The sequence below is a fragment of the Astatotilapia calliptera genome, chromosome 18 (assembly GCF_964374335.1).
Source record: "Astatotilapia calliptera chromosome 18, fAstCal68.1, whole genome shotgun sequence".
Classification (NCBI taxonomy): Eukaryota; Metazoa; Chordata; class Actinopteri; order Cichliformes; family Cichlidae; genus Astatotilapia; species Astatotilapia calliptera.
In genome coordinates this window covers 30,814,228-30,838,975 of record NC_137439.1, presented here as the reverse complement: position 1 = coordinate 30,838,975, position 24,748 = coordinate 30,814,228, and the positions used below count along the sequence as shown (strand labels likewise).

The window sequence follows — 24,748 nt, the reverse complement described above, 5'->3', positions numbered from 1 at the left end:
CTTTTTTTTATATCCCCAGATTGCATTAAAGGATGCGAAAAAATATACACCACACCCTCGTGCTAATTGACAGCACGATGTCAAAAAAGTTGCATTGTGTTGCAATTTTAATAGTAGTCTGGCAGAATGCTGCTGGGAATGTGCTCACATTTCCATTTGCAGTGCAGGCACACCAGCTGCAGCTAACAAGAGACGAGGAGGGAAATGCACGCGTATGCACTCGTGCACACACGCACGCAGAAGGGCTTGTTCCCGCAGTCATTCCCACAGGACAGTTAATGAAAGCTTGTCTTCAGGGGAATACAGCTTGTCAGCGCTGAGCCGCAGCAGCAGCTTAAGGGAGTCCGAGACAGATGCTTTATTAACTGCAGATTTTATAGGCCACCTACACTGACGGGGCAAAGCCTAATCTGCATCTCTTTGTCTGTTTGTCATCTATCCATCTTTCCTTTTTCTTTTTTAATTTGATTGCGTCTCAGTACATAATTCTTTTTATTCCACAAAGGAATGTTCCACTTTTCGACTCTCTTCTTCTGCTTCTTCTTCTTCTTTCTTTGTTTTTTCCAAAATTGTTTGCCACAATTTGTTTGCCAAATGTGCATGTCATTAGCAATATTAGCTATTCCGCATTTTTCAGATAATATACATGCCCTTTCAGTTTTTACAGCTAATTAGGGTGATTTGGATATATATTTTGTACACTGAAGCACTTTTTTTCCAAACAGCCTCCTAACATATATTGTCCCTTTAAGAAGATGTTTTGCATTATTAGCAGATCAGGAGAAGCTGTTTTCTGTGTGTTTACATCAAATGTAATGAGTCCTTAATACCAAATGTTAATCTCCCATCTAATTCCACCCGTCGGGGTTGGCAGGAGAGAATAAATTCATCCTTATGCACCCAAGCTTGCAAAGAATATTTAACAAGAGTGCACACTCTAGACTGACTCTAGAGTCATTTCTATTTAAGCATATTATGGCCACAAGGTGGTTTTTGGTCAAGTATTTATTGATAATGCACAAGTTTTTGGTTAATAAAATTATTGATGGACACTAGTTAGCTTCACTAAAGATAAGATAAGATAAGATAAGATAACCTTTATTAGTCCCACACGTGGGAAATTTGTTTTGTCACAGCAGGAAGTGGACAGTGCAAAAGCCCATGCAGTACATTTCCATGTTTATATTGTACTATATAGCAATTAATTTGTATGTTATTAATGGCTGATTAGCTCTGTCGCTCTGTGTTTTTTGCACTCAGTCTGTGGATGCTTTGCTAACTAAGCTTTAGCTAATAACTTAGCACTTCACCTTCATGACTTAATCTGGTCAGTTGTGGTACAAAAACAAGCAAAGAAAGAAAGAAACAAAAGCTAAAGCAGAGATGGCCAAAAATGCTGCACAATGCTGATGTTTCACAATAGTCTTTGTAAACTAATTGATGATGTCAGAGTGGCTGTGTCCATCTTAATATACAGTCTATGATCTGTGATGTGTTTGTGTAACAAAGCAGTGCCACAGTTTAACTAACTAAATATACACAGTCACATATACAGGGAGTGCAGAATTATTAGGCAAGTTGTATTTTTGAGGAATAATTTTATTATTGAACAACAACCATGTTCTCAATGAACCCAAAAAACTCATTAATATCAAAGCTGAATGTTTTTGGAAGTAGTTTTTAGTTTGTTTTTAGTTTTAGCTATTTTAGGGGGATATCTGTGTGTGCAGGTGACTATTACTGTGCATAATTATTAGGCAACTTAACAAAAAACAAATATATACCCATTTCAATTATTTATTTTTACCAGTGACACCAATATAACATCTCCACATTCACAAATATACGTTTCTGACATTCAAAAACAAAAAAACAAAAACGAATCAGCGACCAATATAGCCACCTTTCTTTGCAAGGACACTCAAAAGCCTGCCATCCATGGATTCTGTCAGTGTTTTGATCTGTTCACCATCAACATTGCGTGCAGCAGCAACCACAGCCTCCCAGACACTGTTCAGAGAGGTGTACTGTTTTCCCTCCTTGTAAATCTCACATTTGATGATGGACCACAGGTTCTCAATGGGGTTCAGATCAGGTGAACAAGGAGGCCATGTCATTAGTTTTTCTTCTTTTATTCCCTTTCTTGCCAGCCACGCTGTGGAGTACTTGGACGCGTGTGATGGAGCATTGTCCTGCATGACAATCATGTTTTTCTTGAAGGATGCAGACTTCTTCCTGTACCACTGCTTGAAGAAGGTGTCTTCCAGAAACTGGCAGTAGGATTGGGAGTTGAGCTTGACTCCATCCTCAACCCGAATAAGCCCCACAAGCTCATCTTTGATGATACCAGCCCAAACCAGTACTCCACCTCCACCTTGCTGGCGTCTGAGTCGGACTGGAGCTCTCTGCCCTTTACCAATCCAGCCACGGGCCCATCCATCTGGCCCATCAAGACTCACTCTCATTTCATCAGTCCATAAAACCTTAGGAAAATCAGTCTTGAGATATTTCTTGGCCCAGTCTTGACGTTTCAGCTTGTGTGTCTTGTTCAGTGGTGGTCGTCTTTCAGCCTTTCTTACCTTGGCCATGTCTCTGAGTATTGCACACCTTGTGCTTTTGGGCACTCCAGTGATGTTGCAGCTCTGAAATATGGCCAAACTGGTGGCAAGTGGCATCTTGGCAGCAGCATGCTTGACTTTTCTCAGTTCATGGGCAGTTATTTGGCGCCTTGGTTTTTCCACACACTTCTGGCGACCCTGTTGGCTATCTTGAATGAAACGCTTGATTGTTCGATGATCACGCTTCAGAAGCTTTGCAAGTTTGAGACTGCTGCATCCCTCTGCAAGATATCTCCCTATTTTTGACTTTTCTGAGCCTGTCAAGTCCTTCTTTTGACCCATTTTGCCAAAGGAAAGGACGTTGCCTAATAATTATGCACACCTGATATAGGGTGTTGATGTCATTAGACCACACCCCTTCTCATTACAGAGATGCACATCACCTAATATGCTTAATTGGTAGTAGGCTTTCGAGCCTATACAGCTTGGAGTAAGACAACATGCATGAAGAGGATGATGTGGACAAAATACTCATTTGCCTAATAATTCTGCCATTCCTGTAGATATATGCACATAAATATTTCTGCAAACGTTTTCACTCATTTTCGCTGAATGAGATGAATATACAAGTAATTTTCATAAAACAGGCTTTGTATTCCCCTTTTTTCCGTCTTACATTAGGCGTAAAACCCCTGGTAAGGTATTGTTGCATCACAAACGCACAAACACACCCAAACACACAGGAATGAACATGATTAATCTGGCTGAGCTTGGAGAGGAAATAGGTTAGAAACATGAGAGAATTAATGAGAGTCCTTGTGTATTTGAGGCTGAGTTGTGTCCATCACCTGGTCTTCCTACATCACAACCCCTGACCAAAGGTTATGGAAAAATAATGGAAAAAATGAGAATTTATGCTTGGAAAATAAGCCGTTTGTTTTATTTTTGCTGGAGTCTAATCTGACCTCAACAACTAAGCTGGTACGTCAGAATTTATAATCCACCTAGCGAGTAGATTCATCAGCACAAAGGTTTAGAACAAAATATCTGTCTGCTCCCTTCCTCGTGCTAAATGTGTTTCTCTGTTTTTGATGAGGAGCATCAGGGTTTCTTTTTGTAGAGGGGGGATGGTGGGTTTAAATAAGGGCAGAGGAAATGAACTGGCACATAGATTACGTAAGTTTAGGCCAGCCGTGTTTTTATTTTATTTTGCAGTATATCTTTAACGTTGTCATTTTTAGTCTGTGTTATTTTGCGCTTACTTTATCCAACGACTGAAGCTCAGAGATTTTGTTTAATCTGTTTTTCTTGACAAAATTGGTGCACATATCTCGTGTATTACAGAATAGAGGTTGACCTTTATTTGTCAAAAAAACAAAACAAAATGAAGAGCCTTAAGCCCTGACAAAATATATGTGGGTCAAGCCATGAACAATCAATCTGACCCCTAAATATCAGTGGCTCAAAGGGTTGGCTTAAGTCTAGGAAATAAAAAATACAATCTCAGTGTCATGATCCAGCTGTGTGCAGGCAGGAATTGGACCCAAACATGAACTCACTGGAAACAGAACTGAACTCAAAATGGCAGCTTTTATTGCTGACCAGAAAACTGTACAAAACCTAAACTGGGAAGAATCTAACAACACACACACACACACAGCTGTGAGAAATCTGACACGAGACCCAAGGGAAGCAAAACTCAATACATTTACATCAAAGCGTGACACTTCGTTCACCCTGCGATAGTCAACACAGAACCGTATAGACCCATCCTTCTTCGCCACCAGAACGATGGGGCTACACCAGGCGCTGTGCGACTCTTCTATTACTCCCATCCTCAGCATTTCCGCCAATTCCCTCTGCACGATTTTTCGCTTATGCTCCGGGAGCCTGTAGGGCCGTGAACGCACCGTCACGCCGGGCTGCGTCACAAAATGGTGCTCGATGAGGGACGTCCGGCCGGGCAGGGGGGAGAACACGTCCGCAAAGCACTGTTGCAACGCGACAACGTCCGCTCTCTGGGCCTGTGTGAGATGGCCATCACAAGGGAGGGAGGCGGGAATGATAGAATTTGGCACCTCAGGCCCCAACTCATCTCTCTCCTTCACCAGGCTCACCAGAGATGCGGTTTCAACCTCTCTCCACGCTTTAAGGAGATTGAGGTGATAAATCTGCGTGGCTCCTCCCCTGTCCGACCGAGCGACCTCATAGTCCACGTCCCCGACACGCCGTGTGACCACAAAGGGACCTTGCCACTTGGCGAGCAACTTCGAGCTGGAAGAAGGGAGTAACACAAGCACTCTATCTCCCGGTGAAAATTGCCTGAGTCTAGCCCCTCTGTTATACAGGCGTTGCTGACGCTGCTGAGCCTGGAGCAAAGTCTCCCGTGACAACCGCCCCAAAGTGTGGAGTTTTGCTCTCAGGTCCAACACGTACTGTATCTCATTTTTGGCGGGGCTCGGACCGTCCTCCCAGCTTTCTTTAATCAGGTCGAGCACCCCACGTGGCCTCCTGCCGAACAGCAGTTCAAAGGGAGAAAATCCCGTGGAGGCCTGGGGCACCTCCCGCACTGCGAATAACAGAGGGTCTAGCCAGTGATCCCAATTGCGTTCATCCTCATTAATGAACTTCCGAATCATGGACTTTAAGGTCTTATTCAGCCGCTCCACCAGCCCGTCAGTCTGAGGGTGGTAGACGCTGGTCCGAATAGATTTAATGCCCAGTAATTCATACAGTTCCCGCAGTGTACGAGACATAAACGACGTGCCCTGGTCAGTCAGTATCTCTTTCGGGATTCCGACTCGGGAGATGACCTGAAACAGTGCCTGCGCCACACTCTTAGCCGAGATGGTGCGCAGCGGAACTGCTTCCGGGTACCGCGTTGCGTAATCCACCAGGACTAACACAAAGCGGTAACCGCGTGCACTCCGGTGAAACGGCCCGATGAGGTCCATGCCGATGCGCTCAAACGGGACCTCAACGAGGGGGAGAGGGCGCAGAGGCGCTCTCGGTATGGCCGGCTGGTTAACAAGTTGGCAGTCCGGGCAGGACGCGCACCAGCGGCGCACATCCACTCGGATGCCAGGCCAATAAAATCGGGCCGTTATTCGCTCCAGAGTTTTCTCGTAGCCCATATGCCCTGCCATGGGGTTATAGTGGGCCGCCTGGAAAAGCGTTTCCCGGCGGCCCTGCGGCACCAACAACTGGGTGTGTGTTTCCTCAGTCTGAGTGTCACGACTCACTCGATGTAATCGGTCATTTAATAAGATGAAACGCGGGTAGGTCTGCGCGGCCTCAGGGCGCACCACGTGACCATCAATAGCCATCACTTGGTCAAAGGCTGAGCGTAGGGTGCTGTCACGAGACTGCTCCAGTGGGAAATCACCCATGGGGGACACTTCCGGGGCCGGCGGGACGTCCCGTGAGGGACCCGCCGGCTCCTCCCCCCTGGAGTCGGTGTCGGACGACCCCGCGTCACCGCTGAATGCCGCGCACACGCTACACCCCGCTTCCGGTCGTGATCGCACCCCCGCGTACTGCCCCAGTAGCTGATGAAACCCCGGCCAATTGGTACCCAGAATCAGGGGGTGCGACAGGCGCGGGCTAACCGCCGCCGTTACCCTATGTGTATGGCCCTTGTATTTTAGCAGCAGCGGCACTATGGGGTACATCACCATGAACACACCTCACCTCCACCCACTCGGCCTCCAATAATGCCCCGGGGCGAACCAAGCCTTGGTGCACGAGGGTCTGTGTGCAGCCCGTGTCCACCAACGCTTGGCGTATACCCCCTCGAGTCCTTACCGGAATACTGTATGTCCCTCCTGGACCGGGGGAGGGTTCTGGGGCGCCAGCAACGCGGAACACCTGCCCCACTTCCATAAGCGGACAATCCCTCCTCAGGTGTCCCGGCTGCCCGCACTTCCAACACTCCGGCCCCGGCGTTTGTGCTGCCCTCCGTGGCTCGGGGGCGGCTCCACTCGGCTCGGTTCCCCTGGACGGCACCATCGCCGCGAAAGGGTTAGTGGGGCTCAGCGCCGGCAGCCGCGCTGCCTGCCCTGGTGCCGGCACACAGCGCCTCAGGGCCGGCACTGGGGCCTGTTTGTTCGGCCTCCGTCCGGCGTCCCCGGACTCCCCTGCTCCAGCGGCAAGGTGGTCCTCCGCCAGCGTCACCGCTACCTCCAAGCTTGCGGGCCGGTGGCACCGGACCCATCTCGCCGTCTCCGCTGGCAATCCCTCCGTGAACTGCTCCAGCACCACCTTGTCCACCAGCTTCGTCTCGCCCTCCGATGTTCCCGGCTGCAGCCAGCGCACCGCCGCGTCGCGCAGCTGTCGGGCCCAGGCGAATGGTCGGTCCGATGTAGCCAGCCGACAGGCCCGGAACCCCCGGCGATGGTCTTCGGCGGTGAGCCCCAGCCTGTCCACCACCGCCCGGCTCACATCCGGGAAGCTGCTCCTGGACGCCGGAGGCAGACTCAGGGCCGCTGTTTGTGCCTCCCCAGACAGCAGGGGGAGCAGCCGCGGAGCCCACTCCTCCCGCGGCCATTGGCACGCCTCCGCCGTGGCACGGAAGGTCTCCAGAAAAATCTGTGGGTCGTCCCCGTCCCCCATCCGGGGCACCGTCACCGACAGTGGCGAGGGCTTCGGCGTGGCAGCGGCCCCGACCAGCCGCTCCAGAACTTGTGTCTGTCGGTCCGTCTGCTCCCGCAGCGCGACCAGGTGGGCACGCTGGTCGGCCGCCTGATCCCGGCTCATCGCCGCCATCTCCGCCAGCATCTGCGCCAAGAATTGCAGGGGCTGGGCGGGTGGCGCGGCCTGTGGGTCGGACATTTCCCCACCGGCACTGTCCTGGGTTTCGGCACCACTTGTGGAATACACCAGGCACAAACACACGCACACGCAGGTATGTACTGCCAAATTCCACATTTATTTGTTTGTTTACACAGCTGACTCAGTCGCACAGCCTGACAGCTCACGAGCCCACCTGATCTCTCGCCGCTCCTCCCCGTCTCACTATAAACACAGCGGAGGGAGACCATCATTAGTACATAAACACCATCAGCTGTTCTTACCGGCCTCGCAGCGCCGCCCTGTTGAGCCTTCTGCTCCACTCCTCCCCGGCAGCTGCGCCCGGAGCCACGCCTCCGCCACAAGCACTTAGACTAAAACTGACGTAGCTACGTTAATCCTACCGTAAAACAATAAGACAAGGTACGACCTCTCCCATACTCCTAGGATGTGGGGGTGAACGCCAGAACACCCTGGAATGTTACAGACCTCCTAGGATGAGACATTCTTTCAATATGCCACCAACTATATACTTCTAAACACAAGTGATTACATGCAGTATTCTACCATATGCAAACTTATATCATTAAAATATTATACTGACTACTAAGTACAATTTTCCATTGACAACCTTGTAGTACCATATCACCCTATTAGAGCACTTCGCTCTCGCTCTGCAGAACTACTTGTTGTTCCTAGAGTGTTTAAAAGTAGAATGGGAGGGAGAGCCTTCAGTTTTCAGGCCCCTCTTCTGTGGAACCAGCTTTCAGTTTGGATTCAGGAGACAGACACTATCTCTACTTTTAAGATTAGGCTTAATACTTTCCTTTTTGCTAAAGCATATAGTTAGGGCTGGACCAGGTGACCCTGAATCCTCCCTTAGTTATGCTGCAATAGACGTAGGCTGCCGGGGGATTCCCATGATGCATTGAGTTTTTCCTTTCCAGTCACCTTTCTCACTCACTATGTGTTAATAGACCTCTCTGCATTGAATCATATCTGTTATTAACCTCTGTCTCTCTTCCACGGCATGTCTTTTATCCTGTCTTCCTTCTCTCACCCCAACCGGTCGCAGCAGATGGCCCCGCCCCTCCCTGAGCCTGGTTCTGCCGGAGGTTTCTTCCTGTTAAAAGGGAGTTTTTCCTTCCCACTGTCGCCAAAGTGCTTGCTCATAGGGGGTCATATGATTGTTGGGTTTTTCTCTGTATCTATGAAGCGCTTGAGGCAACTTTTGTTGTGATTTGGCGCTATATAAATAAAATTGAATTGAATTGAAAAAGCACCAAACTGTTGTATTTTGGACTATCAAGGTGTTTATTCTATAAAGATTTTGTAAGCCTTCATTAACTAGACAAAGTTTATTGTTCAAAAAAATAGAAAGAAATGAAATCAGCTGAATTTGAAGTGGTCAGGTGGGAACATTTCTGTCCTAATCCTGGCTATTGTCAGCCAATGGTATTCCTCCCTCCCTTTGGTTGTCAATTTACTAGGTATGTAGCCACTTTGTGTTGCTATTAATTATTTTTGTCTGTGATCAGTGCAAGATGCATAATTAAACAACATTTCATGGTCCATGGTCACATCATTGCTAATCTCTTCTTAGTTCTACCCTGCTCCTTTTTGTCAGCATGTGCACCCAATGATTCTCCTATTCTCTGGAACTCTGTTAAACAGATACAGCACTCTTGCATTTGGTTTTTTGACGATGATGGTCGAGGGTCTAACGGATAGTCTGGCCAAAAAATCTTCCCTAGATGTTCAGTTGAGACATGGCTAATGATTCACATCATTATCATCTGCATCAATCACACCATACAGTGAACCCTTGTGCCCTATGAATGGGTGTGTTTTCATCCTGTGAGTAATCACTCCAGTAAGGATAGAAATGTTAGATAAAAATTTAGGAGAAAGGTTATCACTGAGAAAAACTTTGCATTCATTAGCAGTGACTCTTACGTCTTTAGGGAACAAGTGGCGAAAAACCATGTGAGTAAAATGGACCCACTGATTAAACAGAGTCACCCAGGCTATTGCCTGTATTGGTTAGTTTGTCACGCGTCTGCATGTTTCGACATTTCTTCCAACTGTACTGCATTTACTGAACACATGCAAATGTATTTAAATATTATACACCAATCATCCACGACAATAAGACCACCTGCAAATGTTGTGTGAGCCTTCTTGTTCTGCAATGACAGCTCTGGCACCTTGACACAAAACATCTGGGGATATTGTCCACAGAACATCTGCCACACAAACATCTTTAAACACCTTATGTGTACACAATTTTAAATGCATGTGTTTATCACATACAGTACGTGGAGTACATCATGTTATAAAGATTTATTTGCCTCTTACAAGACCGATGTTCTGCTTTCAGATCCCGAGTTTAAAGGGCTTGGGGAACTGCCAGCTCTACCATGTGAGTATTAAACTTGTGTGTGATCATGATACAACATAATATTAGACACAAAGCAGAAAGTCAGTGTAGTGCTTGATTAAATTGATATGTGTTAACATCAAAGTAGGAAACGAGTTGTTAAATCAAATTTACATACTGCAGGAAAGATGTCATGTTGCTGGAAAACTGCAGTACATTACATGTGTCATGTTTTAATAACTGAGACGTTTGTACATGGTGACTTTGTTACACATTAGTCTGAGCTCACAGTACATAAATCTGTGAGCTAGAGGTTAGCAAGTATGATTATAATGTTATATGGAGACAAAATCCTAAGTTAGCATTACTGCAGTGTTACTAGTGATTACTGGAAACTGGAATGTGCATACAGTAATGGAGGTTTTAACTGCTAGTTTTAACCTTTCCAACTTAATGTATCAATTTCCCAATCTGCCATGAGAACCAATGTTGGAGTTTTAAAAAAACTAAAAATGTAATGAGGTGTATTTAAATTTTTGACTTAGGTACAGCTCCACACATACATGTTATTTTCCTCAGAATTGTGTTAATAACAGTACTAGAAAACCCTTCATACTCGATGCTACAAGATGTAAAAATTTAAATAGAGTCTAAAATTTGAATTTGGAAACTTAATTTGTGACATCACAACCAGTTTTGAACCGTTTCTGTCAAAGGGGAAACACATAGTGACATGGTGACACATAGTTAGCCTATGTAAAATAAAAATGTTTGCACATTTATCTATTCAAAGATATCTTGTCTTTAACATTCTGAGATGATGATGAGATAAAGTGCTGTTTAACATTTTCACATTGCCAAGGGCAAGCCCAACTCCACAAAGGATGGGATGCTATGTAAAATGTCAATAAAAACATAAACCTCACAAACCTTTTACGTTATGAAACATATTAGTTCATTTTGAAATTGATGGCAACAGCATATCTGAAAATATACGAGGTCTAGAAAAGTAAGTGGTGGTAAAAAGAAGCCTTTTACAGCTAATTGGGTGAATCGAAATATTCAGAGAATCTGGAAGAATCTCTGTGCACAAGGGGACAAGGCTGGAAATCGTGAAAAAAAAAAAAAAAGCATGAATCTATCATGGAAATCAGTGCCCGGTCTCAGGAACACTTCCAGAAGTCATTGTCAATGAACACAGTTCAGTGTGCCGTCCATGAACACGGGTTAGAGCTATAGGATGCAAAGAAGAAGCCATATGATCCAGAAACACTGCCATTTTCTCTGGGCTTGCAGATCTACTAGAAAGGCATCATCAGTGTTGAAAAGTGTGTTTTCAGGGAAAAAGACACCATTTTACCAAGGCAATACCAAACCTACTGCATCTATTAGAACAGCATAACTTTGCTGGACTGAACTGGCCTGCATATAGTCCAGACTTTACACCAGTTGGAAACATTTTGCACATCATAGAATGAAAATCACAAAAAAGAAGGCACTGCACTGTAGTACAGCTAGAATCCTATATCAGACAAGAATGAGGCAACATTCTAGTCTCCTCAGTTTCCAACGTTAACAGGCTGTTGTTAAAAGAAGAGTGGACGCTACACAACAGTAAACATGGCATGCCCAACTTTTTTGAGACATGTGGCTGGCATTAAAATTCAAAATGATCTTTTTTCTTAAATTGTATTTTCTCAGTTTAAGCATTTGATTTATAGTTTATGAGGCTTGCAGACCACTGGATTCCATTTTATTTTACATTTTACGCAGCATTTGAGGTTGCATAAATCTTCATATGAAGCGTCAAGTACTACAGAAAACTTGTCTCTACAACTGAAACAGGCCTCATTGTTACAACAGCATTGCTTTAACTGTAAAACTGCTGCTCTCCACAGTTTGTGAGTTTGAGATGAATGGTCCAGAAGGCTACGTAGATTCAACGCAGATAGCTAAGGAAGGCCGGGCGCAGCAGACTGAAGCCGTGGACTGCAGATGGTACATCAGGGCTCCACCGAGAGCCAAGGTCTGCATACTGTGTGCCATTTCTTTCTTTCTTATTTAAACAATCTCTGCTAATCACAGATGGAATTTGACTCTACTACAAACTTCAGATACCTGGAATTGATTGGTTGTCTGCTTGTTGAGACAGTAGGCCGGTGTTCTACCTGTAACATAATGTGCAGTGTTGGTCAAGTTACTTGAAAAAAGTAATCAGTAACGAATTACTGATTACTTCCCCAAAAGAGTAATCCCGTTACTTTACTGATTACTTATTTTCAAAAGTAATTAATTACTTAGTTACTTTTAAAAACACGATTTACAACCTGAATAGGTAATAAAGCAATAGATCTGTCAACCCAATTCTACTTTTTCTGCATAATCCATCATACAAAATGTAATCAAATGGAAAAGTCTCTTTTTTTTAAACTCGTTTTATCAGTTTTAATCTTTTAACTTTATGCATCAAGCAAAAATTAAATTATATGCACCATTCTCTGGCTTGAAGAAATTAGTTTAACATTTAAACCTATTTTCTGCACATTCCAGCACATAAAATAAAATATTTTTGTGTTTACACTCAGTCTTTCAAATAGATGCAAGAAAAACACAGCAGAAAGTAAATAAAATCAAAGACTAGCAGTCCTGTTGCTCTATTTTCACCTGTAAAGCAGGAGTGGGGTAGGCGGAGGTGTGCTCTGGTGCAGGTGTGGCGCAGCAGTCAGTGGAAGAATCCGCGAGTTTCTCTTTGAATTTCCCATTACGTCGTTGCGCACTCGGAGCTTGTTTAGGGTTTTTTTCGGAGTAAAAAGAAGTTTTCTTCCCACGCACAACGGACGCTAATGTTTTTGTCACTTTTTATGGAATCAAACTCAAAGTAAGGTCAGTACTTCCACGCTTTAAACGCTGCATGCTCATACTCTCTCCCGCACTCGATATATGATCCATTGTTGATCTGCAGACAGCTGTTGTCTCACGTCGCACTCGCTTACGTCACTGTCTTGAGACATTCTTGCAAAAAAAATCACGGTTTTAGTAATGCAGTAATGCAGCGTTCCTACGGGAAAGTAACGGTAATCTAATTACCGTTTTTGCAATAGTAATCCCTTACTTTACTCGTTACTTGAAAAAAGTAATTAGATTACAGTAACGCATTACGCGTTACTGTAATCTAATTACTTTTAACGCGTTACGCGTTACTGCCCATCTCTGATAATGTGAACATCACATTTTTACAGTATTCTGCTCAGCAATGACTGATGTGAAACTGTTGTAGCAGTTCTCATTTAATGATGTTGAAGTTGGTTGTTTTCAGACAAACACTGTAGAATTTTTTAAAACCATCTTCAAAACGTCCAAAGATGTCAGCCTTTCAGAGCTCAATAAATGACTGCAGGTCAACAAAATCTTGCCAGTTAAATAATATTGCTGTTAGTATTTACACATCTACATTTCTTTTGTCACTGTTGGATATTTGAGCCATTTCAACGAGGAATTTTTATGTGATAAATAGAGAAGGTCTTCAAGTCATGAAAAAATGAAAGGAGAAAAACATAAAGATGTCCCAGTGTTATTAAACTCTGGTCCATTCACAGCACTCTTTCTTCTCATCCTTTTGTCTCCTCACAGATCTACATGCGTTTTCTTGAGTATGAGATGCATAACTCCAATGAGTGTAAGCGTAACTTTGTTGGCATCTATGACGGCAGCAGTTCCGTTGAGCACTTAAAGAATAAGTTCTGCTCCACTGTGGCCAACGATGTCATGCTGGTTACCTCTGTGGGGGTGGTGAGACTGTGGGCAGACGAGGGCAGCAGGAAGAGCAGATTCAAAATCCTCTTTACAACCTTCCATGAACGTGAGTAAATCTGTCTGCCTGAGATTTGTTTCTTTTAAAGATCAAGATTTATTGGAAAATGTTAAATAATGAGTAGAATTTAGATAACAAGTGTTCAGGGGATTGCAACAGTTTATGAAGTATATACATCTATACATCATCTGCCAGTGAGCAAGCACTTGGTAACAGTGGGAAGGAAAAACTCCTGTTTAACAGGAAGAAACCTCTGGCAGAACGAGGCTCAGGGAGGAGCAGCTAGCAGAACGCTATCTGTGTTGGCTGTTGGCTTCTAGGGAAAGGAGTGGTGCTGTTCCTTAGCAAGCCCATAGCTAATGTTGCCTGTTTAGGCAGAAATGGAGCCAAAAGTGAGTATAGTTAAAGTCTGACTTTGAAGAAGAACATATTGCTACAGCCGTATCTTTCCTGCCTGTCTTGTTTCAGCTCCGTGTGAGAGAGACACTTTCTTTTGCCATAGCAACATGTGCATAAATCACACTCTGGTGTGCAATGGCATCCAGAACTGTGTTTACCCATGGGATGAGAATCACTGCAAAGGTATGTTGAAATTCCAACCACCAGCCACATGCTGTTTTCACAAAACACGACTGTGATTTCTGTCTGTATCATCCCCTCAACCAGAGACGAGGAAACCGAGCATCTTGGATACGCTAGATAACACTAACCTCACTATCATTGGAGTAACCTGTGGTCTGGTCGTCATCCTGCTCATCATCTCTGTCATCATCCAGGTCAAACAGCCTCGCAAGAAATACATCATCCGCAGGTAAAGTCTCGGTAAATTGTTATTTAGTAGTATTGTCAAAAAGAGAACAAGGGGAATTAAAGACTTTAGTGGTTAAATAAACCAAAACATTCAGAACTATAGAACTTTGTAGACATCAAGGCTCTGTTCATGTACGCGGGTATTTTTTGGTAATATTAGCTTTCTCTGTACTTTTTGACCTCCACATATCCAAAACTTCCTTTCAGAGTGAACATTTCAGAAGTATTTACACGTGAAACAAAGATTTTGTCTTGGTAGATGTGTGATGTGTTTTTATAAGAACAGATTTTTAAATAATAAACAAAACACCTGTGTGCATCAGAATATAGCCCAAAATCGCAAGTGTCCAGTTCCTAATAAATGCTGATGCTGCTTCATGTGTGCTTTGCTGGGACTGAGATATACCATTAACTATCGATTTGATCAATTTGTAGATCTTGATCTATCTTTACTCAGTAGCCAAAATCGCTTGATTTGAGCAGTGTTTAAAACTGCACATTTACATAGTTGTAAAAGAGTAAAGGGCACGACTTTCAAAATTCTGTTACAGGTCAGACATTTTAACCCTCACATTAATATCAATAACAGGGGCTTTTAATTGTAAACATAAAAATGAAGATTGGAAATGACTGAAAAGTTAAGCCAATACTTTATCTCTGAGGAATTGTCGACTTTTTTGTCAATCACAGTACTTCAGAGGTCGCATCCAAATGTCCAAAAGAAGACTCCCCCACTCTTTTCCATGTGTTGTGACCATCTTGCATCCTTAGTTAATGGTGTAGAATTATGAAGTCGCGCCAGATAGGAAATAAAAACTGCCAGTTATTCATACTTAAACCTTCTGGTTGCTGTTAAAATGTACATGTAACGTGCATATGTATTTGCAAATATTACACTCAATTTACGTGCTAGGTGTAAATTCACAAACCTGTGTTCTGCCAGAAAGTGATTTCTGATGTTTCTATATGTTTTCTACACATAACACCTTTGCCTATATTCTTAAATAAACTGTAGTCAGCTGGATTCCCACAGAGGTTATAAAATGAAGAAATAACCTGCTTTGTCTCTATGACTCTGTGTTATTGTACCTACATTACAGGGCTGTGCAGAGAGGTTTAAAGGGGTGGGTGCTCAAAGTTAAAAAGGGGCACATTGAACCAGGCTGAATAACAACAACACACATTTATCAAAAATCTAATATGGGCAACAAGGCAAAGCAAACGTAGCCGATGCTTTACCTGATGGGTACAATGTTGCTGTTGAGGGGTTGCTGTGGATAGTGCTGGAGGGCAGGGCTGTGTTGATCTGAGACTGTAGACATTAAAAAGTCCATAGGAGAGATGGTAGCTGATTAAACAAGTGTCATGAGATAATAACAAAATGCAAAGATTGGTGACAGCGCTTGGAATCATAAGGCAACAAAAACTGTGAGAAATAATTTAGGCTCTGCCTGTGATTCACTCTTTGCTTCTCTTCTTCCTTCCATCCCATCATTTCATATATCACTCTCCACTTGCTGTCTATCTGAGTACAAGGCACAACTTGCTATTGCAATAAACTATAATCTAATTATCCACACCTAACAACTCTTGCACTTAATCTAAAATAAAATGATGACAGAAAAATGTTATAGCCCTGCCTTTAGTAGCCTCACACAGCTCCTACTGTTTCCTCCTCATGTCCTTGCCAGCCATGTCTGGACAATGTTATATCATGAGTAATGTGTTTTTTAAAAATCCATCTAAATAAAACAAACACATGCACGCACACACAATGACATTTTAGACCTTCTTCAGAATACTGTATATACTATGGGCATCATGGTGCTGATCCAGAATCTTTTTTTTTTAAATTATTTATTACTAGAGCTACAATAATAAAGCAATGAGGAGGGGGAAGTAATAAATATGAAATAATAATAATGGATTGCATTTATATAGCGCTTTTCAAGACACCCAAAGCGCTTTACAATGCCACTATTCATTCACTCTCACATTCACACACTGGTGGAGGCAGCTACAGTTGGGGCAGACTGACAGAAGCGAGGCTGCCATATCACGCCATCGGCCACTCTGGTATGGAACGCCAGGACTGCCATAATGAATTAATTAAATACACCATTAAATAATTAATTAAATGTGTCAATAATTAATTAAAATTGGAATTAATTAATTAAATAAATAGTTATGACACATGTAATTAATTAATTATTGACACATTTAATTAATTAATTATTGACACATTTAATTAATTATTTATGTATTTCACATTTTAATTAATTATTGACACATTTAATTAATTATTTAATGATATATTTATTTATTTCATTTTGGCAGTCCTGGCGCCTGGCTCTCATCATGAAATAATTTTATCTGTCAGCCTCACCCATCAAACTCAGGGGGCGGGGTTAACGCTGATCGAGTCAAAACCATTGCTTTGGCCTGGTGGCCATTGTCTGTGGAAGCTAACAGAACTGAGCTTTGAAAAACCCTGTTTGTGTGTCACCAAATACCGTTTTAATATTTTTTTAGCCGAGAATGTAGTGGTTTAATCTTCATGTGTCTGGTCGGTTTGTCAAGATACAGCCTCTTTACAAAAGTGTTTCGATGATTTCGGAGATGTCTGCCCAGTCTCACGGCAAAGCGTGGGATAGACCCGCTCGCCTCGCAAGCAATCCCACCAACAAAGCGCAGGCCCCGGTACACAGCTGTAGTAACCCCCGCTGACTTCTTTTACTGAGGTTATATTTATCTGTGTTTTATTTCCTGATGTTCTTATGTGTCCTACGTGTTTCAGTCGCCAATTCTGAATTATAACTAACATTAAAAACATGTTTAAGGAGGAGAGAGAGCAAATAAATCTGTTTAACATCTGATCTTTGGGTTTTTGTTCAGTAATCAGCGTGACCTCTGTATAAACACATAGAAGAGATAACGTTGGTGTTTCCGTCATGTAGTAACTGCTGGCTTTAACTGTACAAAGGTTGTTCGACACTATGAAACACATACAGACTTCATGATGTTCGGCTAATATTTTTATTGTGAATATTAATCATGCTGACCTCGCTCTGTACACCATGCAGCGAGGTCAGCATATCCACGATATCCACGATATCCTCAGCTCCATGAGTTAACACAAAGTTTCCCAGCTGACTATCTAACTTCCAACTATTCCAAAGACGTGAAAATATACAGCATAAAGAAAAGTGTAAGAGACTCAGCAGCAGATTAGAATAACAGTTATACATTTAATAAATCACCAAATGAATCCAAGAAACGAGCAAACCTGTTCTGACAATATGAGTTTGTATTCCCTCAGCTGCAGACTCGCTGCTGTTTAAATGTTTGAAAAGGAAGATTAGATATAAAAAATGTCAAACATAGACTCAGTCTGCCTTCACATTTGATATGAGGCCAGCACGTATAGTGGCCTCAGCAGGCTATTACTGAAATACACGTGCTATATCATAAACTATGATATAAATAGGGAGGTCCTATTAACATATTTAGTTTTAAAGGACACCTTCCTGCCTTTAGTCTCCTTCATGAGCAGTATTAGTTTTCTTCTAACATCCAGAAGTCTGCAAGATGTGTTTCATAGTTTGTAACAAGCCTTTGACAGGTAAACATAACATGACCGAAAAAGCAAAAAAAAAAAAAAAAAAAAAAAAAAAGAGAGAGAGAGTGTTGACATAAGAAGAGAAAATGCTCTCAATTATGGAGACAGGCAAATGGTTCATTTATGTTTGATGTGTGTTTATTCTAGGGCTGCTCAATTAATCGAATTTTAATCATGATTACGATCTGGGCTTTCAACGATCATTAAAAATGACTGAGCCGATTATTAGCCCCTCCCTCATGCTTTACTCTCGCGCTGCTCCGTGTGGCAAATCAAGCGCACTGCTCTGCATTTCGAACACGCGTCACAACAATTAAGAGGACCCGAGGGAAGCTCGGAAAGCTAAGCAGAAGTTATTTGGAGAGGAGTGGACTGCCGTTGGTTGAAAAGAGAGGTAAAAAAAAAAAAAAACTTCAGTGGTGTGGAAACATTATGGGTTCGCGGAGTCAGACATGGATCAAGTAGACACAGTGTGTAAACTTTGCTATGGTGTCGTAGCTGCACCACAGAGCAACACTGCAAAGTTTACATTTTTCATTTATTTCTTTTATTGCAAACATTTGCACTGTTATCAGTATTTGCACACTATTTTATATTATTTTTTAAAGTCATTATTCAATACATTGTTATTGTTAACCCTTTAAAGCCGGTCAGAGCAGCATGCTCGTTTTGTATAACTATTTTTAAATCCCTGTAGAACCTGAACCGCTAAGCTAGCACAATAAATTTTTTTCCATATGAAACCAGAGGAGTTGTACTTACATCTTATGCCATCAGCTTGTCCTAGGTCACGGTTTCCTTCCACATATAGCTTTGCAAAAATTGCATAAAAAGCGCTTGCAGGAACAAAAACATAATATTCCAGAAACACGCTTTGCCGATCTGATCAGCTGTTCTTAACACTTCCCACATTGAAAAAGACGTCAACACGAACTATCGCAAGTGACGTCATTTTTGCGGAAAATGTAGTTTTTTACTTGTAGGCCTTAGAACTCGAATTGCACTGCTGGAAATAGTTTATTTTGATGCACATGCACATTCTTTGCAAATTTGCATCATAGGATTGTTTTTTTGTTTTTCCTGCAGTGTATATAAAAATTGCTGTATCTCCAAAAATAAAACTATGAAGACACTCAAAATAAATTTCCTGTTGTTGTAAACTATTTTTTGCAACTTTTTTGTATTTAAAGTTTTGAGGGATAAGCCTCTTAAATTTCTCCAAGTAGAAATATATGTAAAAAAAACAAAAACGATTTTCAATTTTTTTGTAGTTTATTGCACTTTTTTGCAATTAATGTAGTTACTATGGACTTAATACATACACATTTTTAAAATATGGGCTATAACTGTTGTATTGATGTATAGCAACTTGAAATGCTCCCACAAATGGCACTACAGCATGTAAAAAAAATATTATAAGCTCTGGCGGACTTGGTTCTATGGTAGATCTTAAAGGGTTAAATAAATATCGTCAAATAATCGTGATCTCAATTTCAGTGAAAATAATCGTGATTATCATTTTTGCCATAATCGAGCAGCCCTAGTTTATTCCTCCCTAAATATCGTCAGTGAAGTTTGCCATGCACGTCAGATTTTCCTGCGCATTTTTATACCTCTGCCAACAGAGAGAGAGAAAAAATCACATTCTAACAGACAGCTGGTGCTTAGAATACAGCGTGTGTTTTTAATATATTATAATTATAATAATGCATAATTATGTGGACATGCATATTAGGTCGTTTTTTAGTGAAATATAATGCCTCCAGAAAGGGAGGAAAAGCCCTGTACAGACCCATGACAGCCTGACACAGGTAGCCAGCAGCTATGACCAGCACTACTTGTGCAGTTAATAAAAGGACAGGTAATGTTTGTCGCGTTGTTGCACACACAGCACGCTCGTTTGTTTCAGTTCGTCAGTTGCAACAAGACAGCTTACCAACGTGTACGTAATAAGCTAATACTCCTGGGTGCTATACACTACAGTGTACGCTGTACACCTACTTACTGGTTTTGTCGCATCAGTCTGTGTCTCTGAGTTAATTTGTGTTTCTCCTACAGCTCCGGACCGCTAAAAATGCGCGTGCTCTTTGTGAGCTCGTTCCCGGCTCGTAACCAGCGCGTTCTGCCGTCAAGGGCGATCACTGGTTAAATGTGATCATGTGACTGATGCAAGCCAGATCCTTTTATTTAGCAAAACTGTGATTGATAGTTAAATATTATTAAATATTATTGTTGAGGGGCACAGACAGGACTCCGCACGCACACACACGTTAATATATATATATATATATATATATATATATATATATATATATATATATATATATATATATAGCCTCAACAAAAGGGCACCTTGGGCACCCATCAGGAAAGGGGCGGGTGCTCAAGCCCCTCTAGCCCCCCCCCCCATCTGCACGTGCCTGCTACATTATAAACAATTCAGTCCTTTATGGAAACTTAATATCTTTTAATAGAACTCTAATGTTACATTTGTTGCAATTTCTGCTGCAATCTTGGCCATATCTCTGTTGAAAAAGTAATTTTTATTGTCAGTGACAATTTTACCTGGATAAATAACAGATTGCAGCACCTACCTTGTAACAGCAATTGTAACAGCAGTTTGCGGCTCAAAGTGACTTGATAAGAGATACGTTTGACAGATTATAGGCAATACGTTTCATTAAGTTCTAATAAACATATATAGATATGCTACGATCATTACAGTATCATGATATTGATGATGTCCGTGAAAGGATTTGTCTGGTTTTCAATTTTTTTGCTTTTTGACTGCAGTTTAGAAATGTGCATATGTATAAATGCTTGAATTTCAGACCTTTAGTTTCAAATTGCACATGAGCAGCCAGGCATGTTGAAAAACCACATGCTGGCATTTTGTTCTTTCTACTTTTATCTTACAATTTATTCACATTAATGGGAATTTATACACATTTATCATTGTCTGTGTAGCTACATTCAAAGTTTCTGTTGCACATTCCTAAACGTTTATTGTATCTGTACTCTGGAACTGTAGGTCTGGATGTCTGCATGTACTCTCTTTACCTCTTTGGATCCACAGAGATGATTTTGATCCTGCCCTCCTCGACCCCGGTTTTGAGCCTCCTCACTATGAACTCTGTACTCTGCGCCGTGCCCCCTCTGGTGAACTGACCGATCCTGCCCTGGCCGAGGACTTTGACAAGTTCCACAAGCTGAGACGCTCCGAAAGCAAATGCATCCGTGACCACCACTGTGGCTCTCACCAGGGCAGTGTCCACGGTAGCCGCAGCAACTTAAGCGTGAGGGACGCCACCATTGTACCTGATGGGGGTGCTCTTGTGCCCCAGTTGCAGCCAGTGATGGTGAACCAGCAGTCGCCCCGACTCTCTCACCACAACACGCCGACGAGTCGACGGAACATTGTGGTGATGAAGCACAGCTACTCACAGGACGCTGCAGGAGGGTACAGGGCAGAGGAGGAGGAGGATTTAATGATGGATGATGGTCCCACCACCAGTCAGCACCACATGTACCATCATCCAATCCACCATGGCCCATCAGGGCTTGACCACACGGTCCATCGTACACTGTCTAATGACTTCTAATTAAAAGAACAACAAAAGGTCCCAAATGAAATTGCAGTAAAAATTAATATTGCAAATAGAGGTGGCCAATTTTTTTTTTTAAAGGTTTTTACCTAATATGGTCAGTAGAGTTCCTTTTTCTCAGACATTCCAAGTAATTTCCAAGAATGCAATCCAAAAGTCTTTTTAATAGTAATTCCCAAAAACCAAAGAGTTTAGGAGCTATCTTGAATGGTACACTGCTATGTCAATGTAATTCATGAGAGATGGTTCCAAGGATGAGTAGGCCTATTTTGCTGGATCACAGTTCCATTTTTTCCTTTTTAGGTTCCTTGTTTGTTTAATGTTTTCACTCTAGGCTAGAATATGTCACATAGATCAAATCATATTTAAAATAATATAATTCATTAATTGTTTTGATGTTTGAAGTGTTTCCTATATGGATGAACATGCCTACAACACCAAAGCAAGAAAAATGCAATTATAAGTGTTATTTATCATCCGATTTACATGTATGTCAGGTCATATTGTGGCTGATTTATTTCATGTTTATTTACTGAATTAAATATTTACCCTCTGCTTGAATTTGACCATGGCACAGCATATTAATCTGTGTGTGTGTGTGTGTGTGTGTGTGTGTGTGTGTGTGTGTGTGTGTGTGTGTGTGTGTGTGTGTGTGTGTGTGTGTAAAAGTCAGTTCATCACAAATGAAAAACATTCAAATGAATTTGAATTTAAATATACATTTGAAAAAAATGTCAGAGTTTAGCCACCAGAACATTATTCACAGAATTCTGGCATTTCACACAAAGTTTATCAGTGATTTTCATAAAATATCTCACATAATATATTCAATGTTCAAGGTTCTATATTTGTCACATGCATAGTTATACAAGTATAACCACAGTGAAATGTAACCATTCATTATCTAGTTACTTTTAAGTTTGCAATTGGAAATTGGTGTTTATTATTATTTGTTATTTTTTATATATATATTTTATTTATTTATTTTTAACCACGCTCGAAACATAATGAAAGCTAGCTTGAATGGGAACGAAAGCGGGGAGGAACGGTTTGTAGTTCCTCTTTGTTATCCACTCGGGCCGATTATAGCCTTGCACAGGTCGTGTATTACAATGCTTACATGTTACAATAACATATAAATAGCAGGACTTTGAACTATGATAATCTCTTTTTTCGTAACTAAGGACAACATAGACTTGCAATTTGTTCGAACAATATTTAATTTCATTTATGAAAACTTGAGGTCGAATAAGTAAGAGCTTGCTAGCTGAAACACAGTCCCCGCTGTCATTCATGGAGTAGAGTGAACGATTGCAGACGTTGCGTTAAACTAGCGTCATGTCACAAGAGGAGCTCCTGCTGGACTCGGGACAGCCTAATGAGGATAACAGGGACAGAAAGGGCAGGAGCCGCATTGGGCTCGTCGTAACAGGTTTAGTGGGAGGGTCGCTGGTTGCTCTGTACGCAGTGGCTGCTCCGTTTGTAGCCCCTGCCCTGAGGAAAGTCTGCCTCCCGTTTGTCCCGGCCACCACGACTCAGGTGGAAAACGTCCTCAAGGCGTTAAGGACAAGGTCGGGAACCCTGGTGGACATAGGCAGCGGAGATGGAAGGATAGTAAGTACTGTTCTGCCCTCTGAGCCCCCTCAAGAACTATAAAATTATAGTTGCAAGAAAAATAAAAAGGTATTGAAAGCCTTTAGAGAAACCATGATTTTATGCAAGGCGCAGTTATAGATTAACAAAATATAATCAAACTTTAAAAAAAAAAGCAAAAAAAAGCTCGTAAATCATGTCTGATCAATCATGTCTTAGTGATCGCTAAGGCTTTATTATCTACAAGCTCCAGCAGGTGTGTCCCGTAGCTGTTCAGGAGAACAGGGGACCAGTTCCGCCCTACAGACTGTTTAGTTTATGAGTATCTGGGATGTCATGTGGCTGAACAACTGTTATGTTGTTGGTTTACTTTTGTGCTTTGGATCGTGTCTTACACCTTTTGCCATCCTGTCCTAAGCTTCAGGTCAGGTCATAACTGTTGTCCTGATATCGTCTGTTCTTTATACAGTTTTGAAATAGTCCTGGTCTTATGACAGCTGGGCTAGGCTTAAAAAAATCCAGGGCTAGTGCAGTGTTAGGCTTGAAGGTTACCACGCATGAAGGCCAGAGGGTTAAAAAAAAATTGAAACTGTTTTTGCAAACAGCCTTAAAGGGTGAAAATTTAATTTCAGTAGCAACCAATCTAACATGATTTACAAACGTGTGTGTGTGTGTGTGCTATACTGTTTCCCCTTGCTTCTTGCAGGTGATTGCAGCAGCCAAACATGGTTTTCGTGCGTCAGGGTTTGAGCTGAACCCCTGGTTGGTGTGGTACTCTCGCTACAGGGCCTGGAGGGAGGGAGTCTACCGCTCCACCTCATTTCACATCTCAGACTTGTGGAAGGTCAGTGGTTTCTGAAAACAAACCTTTGTTTTACAGACATCTGCTGTAATGAAGTTAGTCATTTAGCATGTTACTTCCTTTTTCCTTTCTTAGGTCAGCTTTGCTCAATACTCCAATGTTGTCATTTTTGGAGTCCCTCAGATGGTGAGTACCTCTGTGTCTCACCAAAATGCAGAAACTTGTGGAGTTCAAATCATCATGCTAATTATGTTTGTTTGCTGCTTTTATCTTCAGATGGAGAAGCTTGAGCTGAAATTGGCAAGCGAGCTGCCTAGCACAGCCAAGGTGGTGACCTGTCGCTTCCCCTTCCCTACGTGGATTCCTGAAAGTACCGCGGGGGAGGGCATAGACACTGTATGGGTGTATGATGCAAAGACATTTAAATCACACCTGTAACATAAGAAAATCAAGTCTAGAACACCATTCTACTCTCAGATTATTTTAAAAACTTTTGTAAAAATTTTGATAAAACTAACTGTAACTGGAAATAGTTGCATATATCTCTTAACATTTAAAACCACAAAAACAGGAAAAAAGGAAAGGTCAGTGCTGTACATTTGAAATGTGTGACCATGTGAAATGACCATGACAATAAAAATGATGATTGAGTATTACTGTTTATTGTTGTATAACGTTGCCCATAAGTTTCAGTGCAAGTTGCGGGGATTATACCAGAGTCCTAGGAGGAAGCTGCACAACTGGGAAACTGGCTTGTTGCGCGGAGCTGCCATCTAGTGGTG

General features: G+C 42.1%; 2 protein-coding genes across 4 annotated transcripts in view; both read left to right on the top strand.

Annotated features, from left to right (window-relative positions):
- LOC113011395 (neuropilin and tolloid-like protein 1) overlaps positions 1 to 22,132 on the top strand; it is a 34,878-nt gene extending 12,746 nt beyond the window's left edge. For 2 of the 3 annotated variants that reach the window (XM_080293208.1, XM_080293207.1), the window contains exons 5-10: positions 9,727 to 9,768; positions 11,625 to 11,752; positions 13,357 to 13,585; positions 14,006 to 14,119; positions 14,204 to 14,348; positions 20,998 to 22,132. In XM_080293208.1, the coding sequence (XP_080149334.1) occupies positions 9,727 to 9,768; positions 11,625 to 11,752; positions 13,357 to 13,585; positions 14,006 to 14,119; positions 14,204 to 14,348; positions 20,998 to 21,568 (1,229 nt within the window). In that variant the 3' untranslated portion in view covers positions 21,569 to 22,132. The remainder of the gene's footprint in view (positions 1 to 9,726; positions 9,769 to 11,624; positions 11,753 to 13,356; positions 13,586 to 14,005; positions 14,120 to 14,203; positions 14,349 to 20,997) is intronic. The other variant, XM_026150955.2, reaches the window with a different exon arrangement.
- A 370-nt stretch (positions 22,133 to 22,502) lies between these two features.
- On the top strand, positions 22,503 to 24,619 carry atpsckmt (fATP synthase c subunit lysine N-methyltransferase). The gene is made up of 4 exons (XM_026148699.2): positions 22,503 to 23,185; positions 23,871 to 24,008; positions 24,102 to 24,152; positions 24,243 to 24,619. Exons 1-4 carry the CDS (start codon positions 22,910 to 22,912, stop codon positions 24,402 to 24,404), a joined length of 627 nt encoding a protein of 208 aa, XP_026004484.1. The 5' UTR covers positions 22,503 to 22,909; the 3' UTR covers positions 24,405 to 24,619.
- Positions 24,620 to 24,748: the final 129 nt, after the last annotated feature.

Coding starts and splice junctions, on each gene's coding strand:
- atpsckmt (XM_026148699.2), top strand. CDS start 22,910: ATGTCACAAGAGGAGCTCCTGCTGGACTCGGGACAGCCTAATGAGGAT. Junction 24,009..24,101: donor ACATCTCAGACTTGTGGAAG/GTCAGTGGTTTC, acceptor TTCCTTTCTTAG/GTCAGCTTTGCTCAATACTC. Junction 24,153..24,242: donor TTTTTGGAGTCCCTCAGATG/GTGAGTACCTCT, acceptor TTTTATCTTCAG/ATGGAGAAGCTTGAGCTGAA.